The following is a 12,569-nucleotide window of genomic DNA, read 5'->3' on the forward strand; positions in this document are numbered from 1 at the left end:
CTTTTCTTTGGGGATAAAATTCAGGGGAACAAAACAAAAAAGCTGATGGCATAAAAGATCTTGGAGAAAAAAATGGTAGAATTTGGGATCCTTAAGAGCCTTTAAAAAATTATTTAAAGTGCTTGTATGCTAATGGTGTTCACCACTTGCTGCTTTTCATAAGATTTGGTATATATAAATTTGCTTATGTAACAACACGACTTACAGACCTACAGGATCTAGAATGTATTCCACCACAGGTTCAAGTGAGAGATTAACTGCTTCAGAAAGTTGCCTGGAAGGTCTACTGAATTTCTTTGAAATCACCTAAACCGAAAGTAAGTTGTAGATGGGAAAGTCTAAAAATCCACAACTCAGCCTGAATTAGAAAGTCTGATGAATTCATATAAAAACATCTACCCCATTGCACTTACCACATAAACTGTCAGAAGATGAGAAAGTGAGAATATTCTTAAATGTAAAGCAAACTGAGTCTTGTACATATATTAAAGATAAAATAATGGATGCTTTATAAAAAAGTTACTAAATTATTAACTGTTATAAATAATCCTAATTAAACATGATGCTTCCTTATTTTGAGTCCTTTTTGGTGTTTATTAGGAGATGATGGTTGAAGATAATCTGTTAAAGCTAGAATTGAACCGTCTTCAAGATATTCTGTGTAATAAGTCAGAGAAAGTTCTAACACTGGAAAAACAAAAATTGGAGCTAAAGAAAGCCATAGCAGAAAGAACTGAGGAAATTAAGATTCATAAGGCAATGCTGGATTCCCAGATAAGACTTGTGGATCAGGAACGGCAACGCATAAGGTAACTATTCTCACATAAATTTAACTTGTAATTTTTCTTGAGTGCATGTCATATGGGGACTTACTGAAAAAGAAAAATATTTTACCCTGTTTCACCAATGAGAGAAATTGAAGATGAAATAAATCTTGCTTTATGTTATATACTGAGACAGTTGAGGCTAGCAAGAGATTCCTTCTCTGAAATCCAGCTTTAACCACTTGGTGAACAAGAGATTACTGTTTATTCTGTTAGTGATGATCCTCTACAGTACTGAGAGGAAGCCTCACCTGCAGACATCTTTTTAAAGTAAATGTCATGTGTGCCTGATCCTGCTTTTTTTTTTTTTTTTTTAATAATCAGGATATGTGAAATCATGTCTGGAGGAATGACAAAGTATTTCAACCAGAAAAGTTGATTTTTAAAGAGGGTTTACTGTCAACTGCTTGAAAAAATTGTAATTTCTCTGACTCATATAGTAAATCTTTTTGGTTTGGGTGGTTTGGGGGTTTGATTTGTTTTTTCTTTTTTCTTGGAACAAATGAGCTCTCCATTATGTGTCTCATATAACAAAATTCAATGTTCTGGCTTATGTACATACCCTCTTGTAAAGCAATCACATATGAAATAACTTTTCCCTTCTGTAACAATCAGTGCAAAGTATATGGGACAGTTTTAGCTCTGAAATCCCAGTATATCTATCCAGCCAAAAATCAACGCTTCAGCAGCTGAACTGCTGAAATCTGGCAGGCTTTTTATTCATGCCTCTGCTAACCCCACCCCACACAACAGGAAATTAGAGTGATTTAGTGTGACTGAAGCTTAACTGCTCACCCAGAGTGCAGACTGTGTGGTGCTTTTTCCTTTGATAATTACACAGCTAATTGATACTTCCATGTAATTTGATTTGGGGTTGTTGCCTACTGTTGCTTACACTCATCTAGTAGTGGCAATATTAAGATAACATCAGCAGGGGGCAGCTTGTGCAGCTGTAGGTTTAGTTGCCAAACCTCTAAAAAACAAATCTCTCAAAAATTTTTGGGCAGGGCTGTGACAGCCTTTATCCTCTCAGGATGCAGTGGTCTGGAATATGAAAATAAATTTGACTTTGCTCAGAACTGCAGAAGAAGTGCAAGTAACCAGAAAAACGGATGACTCTAGCTGGGAGAACACAGCACAAAAGCCAGGAGCAGCACAACTGCTGCCCTGCCTGCCTTCTTGTATATGGGCAGGCTGCTGGAATAACCTCAGGAATTTAAACTGTTATGGTAAGAACTACCCACAAAACACTACCAGGCAAACAGTTTCTCAACCCATTTAACTTTTTTTTTTCTCTCTGAAAACAAATCAGTGCTGAATTTCAAGATCGCCTAAATAAAATTGACAAACTAAGATGCAGATATGAAGTTCTTACTATTGCTATGATGCCACTCGAAGGAGAAGAAGAGAAAAGTCAAACCTACTATGTAATTAAGGTATTTTATTAACATAAGTCATTATAATTAAAACATTTAAGCTATAGGTTTCCCTGGACTCTATTTAAGAAACTAAGACAACCTCCTTGCCTACTGCTTACTTTCAGTCTGTTTTTCGTTATCTGACACTGTTGGTTATTTAAATGATACAGCAATTTCACATGAATCTCTGTGGAGCCTTAATTTTGAGTAGTTCGAAAAATTTCACTTCAGTGATCATTAATTTACATTAAGACACAAGAAGTACCGGGCATGTGGTCATCCAGTATAAACTGAAAACAAGTTTACCACTGTCTCACATGATCTTAAAATGTTCTACACTTCAGAATTAATTTTAGGTATTTATTTTACCATATGGTATTTCTACCTGGAAGAATGTCAACTTTCCCCTTTTACTTCTCACTTATGCATACTTAGCTTTCTACTAGGGGAAAAAAAAATCTTTATCCATAATGCCATACCCCAATTCTGGAATAACAACATATTATTTTTGATCTCCACAAACTCTCTTATTTCCTCTTAAAGCAAGATGCTTCTACCTGTGATCTTGGCTGTGAAATCAATCCTCTTCTCATTCTTAAATGTTAAATTTCATAATGATGGTATTTGTGAAATCCAGCACAGCAGAAGACCCGCTGTAAAACCCCTGTGGTCACTGGGGGTTTACACTCTCCACAGCTTTGGAGGTTTTTCACTCTTATCAGGTTTTTTGAGGGGCTACAGGAACTACTTCCCTTCCCCGACTGGTTGTGTTTCTTCAACCTCTCTGATCAGATAAATGAGGACTTTCAAGTGAGTAATGCCAAGAAAAGCTGGATGACTTTTAACACTCGCTCTGTGGTTTTCTGTAGCGTACAATCCCAATACTTGGATTTTGTGGGTAAAGGAAATAGATTTGAAGCATGTGCTGCAGTTTGCATCAGCAGTGCAAAACATTATACCATGAGGATACTGCTAATCAGGACCTTATGAGCTGAGATGGAGAGGCAGATAATGTAATGAAATGCATATGGATGAAATACCTCAAAGACTTTCGGTGCTTTAAATAACTACTCCTTCCAGTTACCTAGTAACTCAAATCTCAGGTCAAGCCTGACAATAAAGATAAGCCCATATCTAACTTGGATTGTTTCCCCTGATATTGCAGGTTTTTTTTTTTTCTGTATAATTATCCCCATATTTTCAGTATGTGTGCAGTCACCTGAAGTATCAATTTTATTTTCAGGCTGCACAGGAAAAGGAAGCACTGCAACGTGAAGGTGATGATTTAGATGCAAAAATCTGCAAAGCTGAAAAAGAAATTGTAGCTCTGGAAAACACTTTGTGCATACTTAATAACTGCAACAGCAAATACCGGAACTCTTTCAAGGAAGTCACTGGGACAAGTATGTAAAGTAGAAATTGCTATTTGCTATGTATGTTACAGGCAATGGTATAACTCAGGTACATAGTGGGGAAATTCCATGGCACAGAAGAATGAATCACAGAGACACTAAACTGATTGATAGTAGCAGAAGGGAGTATAATTCACACACTACTGAGAACAGTTCAGAAGAGTAAGCACAGAAGAAAGTGCAGCAAGGTGTAATTAACTAATATTTACATTCTTCTATCCAATTTATGTGAAAATCTAAGCCTGTATAGATTCTGTGAATAGTCATAATTAGGAACAGTCAGAAGAGACAAAGCATAAAGATGACTACTGCAGGGGTGGGGGCAAGTCATTACTTGGGAGGATTGCCTGCTGAAATACACAGGTCTAGTGGATAAAACTTTGCACAGTGCAAAAGGCATTACTTTCTCTGTAGTGCAGCATCACACACAGCTACTAATTCAAATTAGAGAAGCAGGACAAGCTGTGCCACTGCTGGCCTTTCTGTGGTAGACTGAGTCAGCCTGGGCACAGAACTGTACCCAGAGCGAATATACAGAGAGCTTAGGTATGTGTACTCTATTTAGCAATGGAGACTGATCCCTTAGCTTACACCATTGTTGCCTCTGGCCTTTCACAAGGAAGGGGGTGGAAAAAATAGTAACCTGTTATGTGGGAAAATGAGGAGGAAGCGTAGAACTTAAACTGCACAATTTCAGTGTAGTGTCAGCAAATTTTAAAATATGGACTACCTAACTACAAATTTTGCATATTGGAAATTCCTCAGAATTCTGCAAAATATCTTCATCTGTTGTTTTTGTGCCACTTGGGATTCATGAGCTTGCTGTCAATGGAACTTCCTTTGTTTAGCATATAAAAAGCATCACTGTGAGAAATTACAGAAATTTAATTCTTGAGAATGCTTGATTCTTTTGTGCCCTCTGCTGGCTCTAGAAACAGTTCTTAAACCATTCACATGAAGCCAGTTACTTTTTCACAGCAATCTAGAATTAGTAGTAGAGTATTTAAAAATCCCTTAAAGTTTCTCCAATACTACCAACACTAATATAGTAATGTTCTGTGATGCAGTTACTTTAGAGTACATCTTGTTTTAAAGTGAAATAGAGCTGTATACACAGCTTGTCCAGCAATAATGTTGCTTGTTTGGAATCACAGGTGAGGAATATGAAGAAAAATTGAAACTAGAGGAGGAGAAAAGGGCTGCTGATGAAAAATACAGATACAAACGAAGACAGATCAAGGAACTTCAGGAAAATCTCCAGGTAAAATACAAGCAAAAGTTCCAGTTATACAAGGCTGCAGCATGTAGCTGAATCCATGCAAGCCATCCCACTGAAACAACAGGATATTCTGGGACAATTTTTTGCCCGTTCTTTTATATTCCACTCTCTGTATGAATGAATACGATTTTTTTTAGAAAGTTCTACCTCTCCCTTCAAAACCAGAGTGTTTATTTACTTTAATCACAATGTAACTTCAGTCTTTTTATTCACATACAGCTAGTTTCAAAATCCCAGATGCATGCTGACAGTGCTGTGTTCTGGCATCCAAGAAAGCAGTTGTATTTTTGTGTAGCAGACAGCACTATATTGCATCGTCCTGTACAGTACTGCAGAGATTCAAATCCACACACCTTGTGTCATGTAGGATCCACGTCCCAGGATTTTTCTAGGAGAACATATTCTGGTTTATTAGCATTTAAGGTGCTTGAGTTTAAAGAGAATTAATTTAGCTCTGTAAAGCTAGCTGACTCCTTAGCAGGCTGAGCACTAGATGCAGGTAAAGGATAGCTTGTGCTCTGGCTCTACATCAAGGACTTACTCTTGGCTCCCCTTGTTATCAAAAAGCCCACTTGTCCTGTAAGAAAGAACAATGCTTAACTCTGATGGGTGACATTTTAGTTGCAATTTTCTCAGGGGGAAGAAATCAAAGGCATCCTGTGATATTCCACATGGTTGTTCTAACTTCAATCTCCTCTCTACTTTCTGAATCACTGGCTACATATCAACAAAATTCTTACTGCTTATTCTACCACCTTACATAAGAAATAACATCTCTTAAAGAGAAGGACACATCTTCACCAGGGAGTAAGTCCTAGGATATAATGAGGTGTGTTAAGGCATAACTTTTCCTTTTTCCCATTTTTTAATTCTTTTGTTTCCCCACACGCAGTCGCTTGTTTTCATAAAAACACAGAGCTGCTCTTCCAGGGTGGATGTTATTCATTCCAGTCAAAGGCATCAATCTCTTCCCATGGGAAACAACGTTATTTTTGTTAGGATAGCTTGCACTGGTAAGTTGGTACTGTGTAACTGTGCAAGATATGTAAATTCCCTGGTACTCTCTTTATCCAGGTATTTATCCACTGCAGTTTGACAGGCAGAAATTTTTGAGTTATCCTTAGTACTAACTGCTTGAGCTACATTTAGAAACAAGTAGTGGAAGATCTGGTATCACTACAAAGTAATACAGAAAGTGAGAGCATATCACAACTGTTTATAAACTCAAACTACTGTTAAAATGAATTTGCAGAGCATGGAAAGAAGTTTTGATATGGTACTGAAGCAGGAGGCCCTCTTCCAGGAGCAAAAGAAGGAAAAACAAGCTCTTGTTTTGCAACTGAACAAAGACATAGAAGAACAGAAGCCAAAACTTGAAAGGGTTATAAAACAGGTTTGTATAGTCATTAATAACAGCTTATAACTTTACAGCGATAGATGTAAGTACAATTAAACCCAAAGAATTTAAACTTGGGCTTCTGAAAAAGTGTTGTGTTTTCATAATAGCAAAACTTTAAAAACATTTGTTAAAAGTGTTCCAGGCTATCCAGAGAAATTCAGTTGCAGAAGAAAACTAAAACAGAAACACAGGAAGAAAAAGACATTGATCTTCGTGAACTGAAAAGCTTCAACAGAACCATTGACAAATTGTTAGCCGGTGTTCTAGAAGCAAATCCTGATTTAACCATGCCCTTTCAAATATACTTCCAGCAGGTAAGCTTTCCAGGTAACTGCCACCAAGATCTTGAGTGATAGCTCTAGTGAACTGATGATGAGTGTCTTTCAAGGACAACTCCTAAAGTCAACAATAAACTGTATTTAAGAGTAAAACAGGAGAAAGTGCTCATCTACTTACAACATCTCTTCAGATGTGAAGGATTATAAACCCTCCTGATACACCCAACCTTGCTGTACAACTGTTAGGTCAACTTTTTCTTTTTTTTTTCTTTCCTAATTTTCTAGTCCAATTTAGAGCTTCCTACAATTGCTTCTGCTGGTGGTAGTCAAGGTTCTCAATCACCATCCTCGCAAAGCTCGCTAGCTTCTATCCGGTAAGTGCAGCAATGGGGTTTTTGTTTGGGTTTTTGTGTAAGTTCAAGTTTAAACCAGGCAAACTAGTGCCTAAATGACACAATTCCCTACTCCTTAAGACCTTCCCAATCTTCAACTTTCTGAGCACTCTATAAAAACTTTCTCCTTATAATGTCCCACCATTAAGTTTACTAGATTTTTGTAGCACACAGTTTACTTCAGCATCCACCACAGTTTAAAATAGTAATTACAGAATAGTTACGTTTACCTTTACTAACTGTGCTCTAATTAAAAAGTGGTTTCACATGATAAAAGCACAAGTTTGAGCTCCAGCCACATTTTGCACTTTCTAGTGTGAGCTCCCCTTCCTAGTTAAATAGCAAAGACAGACACATATGCTTTTACCATTTTCTCCTATTCAACATCTATGCAAATAACAGTGTATGTAATACGCTGAATTGGTTATGATCTAACATTCTCACAGGGTACTTAAGCAATTAGTGTTGATGTCTACAAAGATTCTTTGCTGGGGATCTTGCCTGGAATAAAGACTGCTGCTGGGTGGCTTTGTTGCAAGTTACCGTTAGAAACTCTATTTGAGATACGGGGATTTCTGGATACTGATGAGTAAACGTTTGTGTTTCAGATCCTCCAGAAGTGCAAGTTCAGGCTCTAGTCAAACTTCAGTTCTCAAAGTCATAGATCTGAGCTTGCCTATTGACCCTCCTGCAGAAGCAGCTGCTATTGGTACCCAGCCATCCCGCAGAGCTAGCACCTCTGATATTTGTAAAGGCAAAAGAAAGTCTTAAGTAATCTTTTGAAGGTCATAGTAAAGGCTTCAGACTACTTAAGGCTTCTTAATTGATTATTAATCTGTAACTTAACTTTTCTATGCCTGTATACTAGCAATCTTAGCATTAATTTCTATCAGAAATGTATGTTTTATCTTTATTCTACAGTATGCAATAAATTATCTAGAAATGTCAAGCATATGTTTTATATAATAAATTAACCTTTACATTACTTTCTCATTTTGCTGTTGGAGAACTAAAGAACTTTAAAACCCTCCAGAAGCCTTTTCATCCTTACAAGTAAAAGGAGAGTTAGATTAAAGCCATTAATTTTTGTCAACTGGTATATTCACTGCTGTCAAAATAGTTTTACGTTACATTGCAACAACCCAGGAAAGAAACTGTATGCTTCAAGGTAAGATCTGGCATGACTATCTGATTAATAGTCAAGGTTGATCTTAATTGAACTATGTTAGTATTTCAGAGCTGTACTTTTTCTATTAAAAACTTACAGAGTACCTTTTCTGTAACTGACCTATAACTATGGCGTTACTTGGAAAACCTGCAGTTGAAGTACAATGAGCATTGCATAGTCTGCCAGGTATTACTAGCTCCTTAGCATGTTCTGCCAACTATTGTTGGAGCTGTCAACTTTTTCCACAGCAGTGCAACAGTTTGCTGGTAAAGCAAATACCTAACAGCAAAAAAAACCCAACAAATCAACCCCAGAATTCAACCCAAACCCCAAAGGCCCACACTTGAACGTATTTGGACAATAAACACTGTTCTAAAACATTTCTACCTCAGTTGGGGGCTCTTTATACTACTTAGAAAACAGCTGATGCATTTAAGAATGTAATACACTTGCCTTCATAGACAGTGGAGGTTCTGTTTGCTTAAGCAGCATATATAAGCAGGGCACCAGTATGAAACATCCCAGCAACATTCACAAAAACGAAGACACAAAATTAAGAAAAACTAAGAAAATTTAATGAGCAAATGAACTATGTACATTGATGGCACATGACTTTTATTCAGTTATCCCCTTTCTATAGCTGAAGGTTGCTAACAAAATACCAACAGTCAATAGTACCCCAGGGGACAAGAAAAATCAAACAAACCCCATCTGTTATTAAAGTGCTTATTTGATGTGAGTTACAGCTAACTACAGTCCAGGAGTATCAAAGGATTTCAGAGAATATTGTACAGGAGCATCCCAAATTAAGAGCATTGGGAACTTAGATTTTAAGAAATAACTAATATTATATGTAAGATAACCTTGCATCTCTTTCCACCATATAATCTTTGCTTTAATAATTCTCTGACATTCTGCAAGACAGAACAAATTCCGCCTTTCTACTGTTCTTCATTTACACTTCCTCAAGAACAACTTGAATGAAAGTTTAACTACTCTCACGAGCATAGCATTTTCTTAGGTACTTCACTCTTTCTTCTGCTTACTTCCTTTCTCCCTCTCAAACTCAGCTATCTGATTGAATATGTTAACTAGGTTCTGAGGCAGGTTTCTTTTAATGCCACTGTCTGCTTGCTCTGTGCCATTTAAAGACATTTCCTCATCTGGTTCCTCTGTTTTGCTAGTCTCCTCAGAACTTCTTTTCCTACTCTTATACTCACTTTCATTTTTATGTTTACTTAATACATGCCTATCGCTTTCACAACTTTTATCACCTTCACGGGAGCAGGTGCTAGAATATGATCTGTATTTTCCTGCCGATTTCCCAGAATAGTTAGACCCTGCTGGAGACACGTAATACCTGTCGTAACCTGCGCCATGTTTTTTAAATGGCTCTTTTCTCCCCTCTACATCCCTTTCCGATCTTCTAAAATAATGCATACTGGGTTTATCATATGACTTATGATATGAACCTGAGGAACCCCTCCAACTGCAGAAAAATCGATCTGTTTTACCATATTTTTCAGTTTTGCTACTGCTTGGCAGTGTTCTGGAGCTACTGTAAGAATCTCTTGAAGCTTCAGACCTACCTCCAAAAGTGTCTTCATCATCACCTGAAGTCCTTGAAAAAGAATGGTGTCTGTCTTTCTCTTTTACCTCTGTTTTTGGACATGCTAAGCTGTCCTGCCTTTCCAGCAGTTTCTCCACTTCAAAACTTTGGTTAAGAAAGGAAGCAGAGGTATCAGCTGGAGGTGAGTAACACTCCTCTTTCCTAATCTGATCTTTGTAATGGGAAGAAACTCTAGATGAGCATTTTTTTGAGCTATGGGCAGACTCAGATCTATTCCGACGCTTTTTCCTACGTTTCTTGTGATCAGAGGAAGAGGAGGAAGAAGAAATTGATACATCTGATGAAGAATCACTTGATGATGATGAGGAAGAGGAGGAAGTTGAAACTTTCCTTTTCTTCTTCAACCTAAAAAATGTAATTAACCTGTGAGATAATTTTCATTATCAGGCAAAAATTAGATCTAGAAAGCAAATCTGTACTCCCCAGAGTCTGGCTGAGATTGGACTGTAAGGCATGAATGGAAACTGAGGCTAACCTGCCAAGACAATTTCAAGTATCATTTCCTTATAAAAAAAAATTAAATTTAATCCACTGAATAGTTTGTTATCAAAATCTTTCCAGGTTTAATATGGCATTTCATCCTGCTAATACTTGCCATTGCTAAGTATTTTTTTAACAACTTCACCTCCATATGTATATTCGTTAAAGGCTATATGCACTAGAGGACACTACCCACAAAAAAAAATTCTGGAGGAAAAGCAGCTTACCTAGGTAGAAGTTCTACCTAGCTTACTAGGTACTTAGTAGTAGGACATTCTGTTTGGAAATGGATTGTTCATTGTTTTATCTATCTGCACTTATTGCCACATAATCAATATACTGAATGTAACAAAGTTACCTTTTTTCTTCTTTTAAGAGCTTACGCAATTTTTCTGCACTTGTTTCTACTTTCTTTTCTTTATGTCTTTCTTCTTTGGCAGCTTGTTTCTCCCTCATTTCCAAAGATTTCTTTTATGAACCCAAGCATCATAAAAAAAATTACATTAAAAATGTTAACACAGGTATTTTCCCCATGTCCCCAACCCCGTTCAAATGTACAGTTACACCAGGAATGTTTTACCAGAATTCCCAGACCAAGAATTAACATTGTTCAGGAATTTGGTATTGGCCATTGTGATGATCAGGTTTACATTAAGGACCATATTGCAGTTTTTATTCCATTAAAAAATATATTTGACCAACCATTGCAGTGGTACCCATGATCCAGCACACCATGAAGCATGGAGCCCAGAAAGTATAGATAGAATATGCCAGAAAACACAGTATTACCAACATGGAGGAAACAAAAAGAAAACCAACAAAACAAAACCCAACCCAAAACCAAAACAACCAAACCCCAAGACAGAGAAAGGTTTTAGGGAAAGTATCATTATTGCAGTATTGTAGTTTGCAAGTAAAACACGGCAGAATTTTAAATGTATTCAAGTTGGCCATGTTTGAATACAAACCGTTTGGTAACAATTTCACAGACCAGTTTGATGCATAGTTTACGTAAGAAATCATGTTCCAAGGGTTTATGGGTGATGAGCAGCACCAGATGTCAGATACAGCAACAACGGTCCAATTCGGAAGAAAATGCATTGGAGAAAAACACATAATCAGTATTACAGGAAAGCATACTCTACCATTGCTTTAGCCATTCTCGTACAACAGCAAGAGATTCAGACTTACGTATTAAAATACAGGTAAATGCTAAAGAGCTTCTCACCAGATGAATAATCCTTAAACTACATAAGCCTATTAGAAATCAGATATCTGCACTCCACAGCCCTGAAGAGTAGCTCTATTCATATTCAGAGTGAGCAGAAAGTCTGATTGCTTTCAAAACTTAGCAACTGTCTTAACAGATATTGTAAAGGAAATGCTTAATTGCAGTTAAGACTATGCAAACCAACAAACAATAGCTATCATTGTGGCTTTTATTTGCTGCTTCAATGACCCATTACACAAGGAAACCCTAAAGGAGTGTAAAATTAATCTCCTACTTCCTAAGTATATTCTTCATTTTAACGGAGACTGACAACTCTTTCTAAAGCAGCCAAATGTGGCTCAAGTACTATATAATAGTTTATCTATGATATAGTTCAGTTTTATTAGAGATTGTCACATCTCCTCTTCCCCTTTCTTTAAACACAATCTGTCAGCATTATGGCTCCACCAACTGAAGAAGTGTTGATTAAGGCCATCTACCCCAGTCTATTTGTTACACACAGAAATATAGAACAAAACAAGCCTGCTCCTCAGCGCTCTAATTTACTCTTTGATCCCCTCTGGTAGGCAACACAAGTTAAGGAGATTATAATATAATATCATATCATATAATATCATATCATATAAATAAAAGAAAATCAATTTTAACTCAGATTAGCAGAGAGACCCACCAGGGGTCACCTGGGAAACATGCTGCATGCAAGAGAAGTGGAAAATAAACCAAAACCAGACAGCAGATAAGAAAGCTAGGACAGTCAAACTGTCTGCCCACCCTCCACCTCCTGCTGTTTTCCTTTAAATTACCTCTTCATTTCCCCTCTCATGTGATCTTCCTACGAGACAGCTTTGGCTGGTGTTACTCTATATTTCCGCAATTACTCCAAATGTCAAGGATTTGGCCAGTAAGATGGTGTGAAATGTTGATCTGGCTTGCTCAAGTTTAGACTTTGTGTGTTTATATTCACAGAATGTTATAATTTAATGGTATTAATCATGCTTGTATGATGGAATATTCTTATCCTTGCTTTAGCTGACAAGGTTAACAGGCTTTGCTCTTTC

General features: G+C 37.1%; 2 protein-coding genes across 2 annotated transcripts in view; one reads left to right on the plus strand and one right to left on the minus strand.

Annotated features, from left to right (window-relative positions):
• Window positions 1-7,773, plus strand: part of CCDC39 (coiled-coil domain containing 39) — a 22,024-nt gene extending 14,251 nt beyond the window's left edge. The window contains exons 13-20 of the mRNA XM_010010578.1: window positions 601-809; window positions 2,137-2,260; window positions 3,486-3,645; window positions 4,809-4,915; window positions 6,186-6,326; window positions 6,467-6,646; window positions 6,896-6,984; window positions 7,611-7,773. Of these exons, the coding sequence (XP_010008880.1) occupies window positions 601-809; window positions 2,137-2,260; window positions 3,486-3,645; window positions 4,809-4,915; window positions 6,186-6,326; window positions 6,467-6,646; window positions 6,896-6,984; window positions 7,611-7,773 (1,173 nt within the window). The remainder of the gene's footprint in view (window positions 1-600; window positions 810-2,136; window positions 2,261-3,485; window positions 3,646-4,808; window positions 4,916-6,185; window positions 6,327-6,466; window positions 6,647-6,895; window positions 6,985-7,610) is intronic.
• Window positions 7,774-9,196: 1,423 nt separating this feature from the next.
• The window catches only part of TTC14 (tetratricopeptide repeat domain 14), a gene marked incomplete at its 5' end in the record, with an annotated part of 8,800 nt that continues 5,427 nt past the window's right edge, over window positions 9,197-12,569 (minus strand). Inside the window, 2 exons of the mRNA XM_010010579.1 lie at window positions 9,197-10,145; window positions 10,639-10,748. Coding sequence (XP_010008881.1) covers window positions 9,197-10,145; window positions 10,639-10,748 — 1,059 coding nt within the window. The remainder of the gene's footprint in view (window positions 10,146-10,638; window positions 10,749-12,569) is intronic.

Source organism: Nestor notabilis, unplaced genomic scaffold, assembly GCF_000696875.1.
Source record: "Nestor notabilis isolate BGI_N333 unplaced genomic scaffold, ASM69687v1 scaffold32142, whole genome shotgun sequence".
NCBI lineage: Eukaryota > Metazoa > Chordata > Aves > Psittaciformes > Psittacidae > Nestor > Nestor notabilis.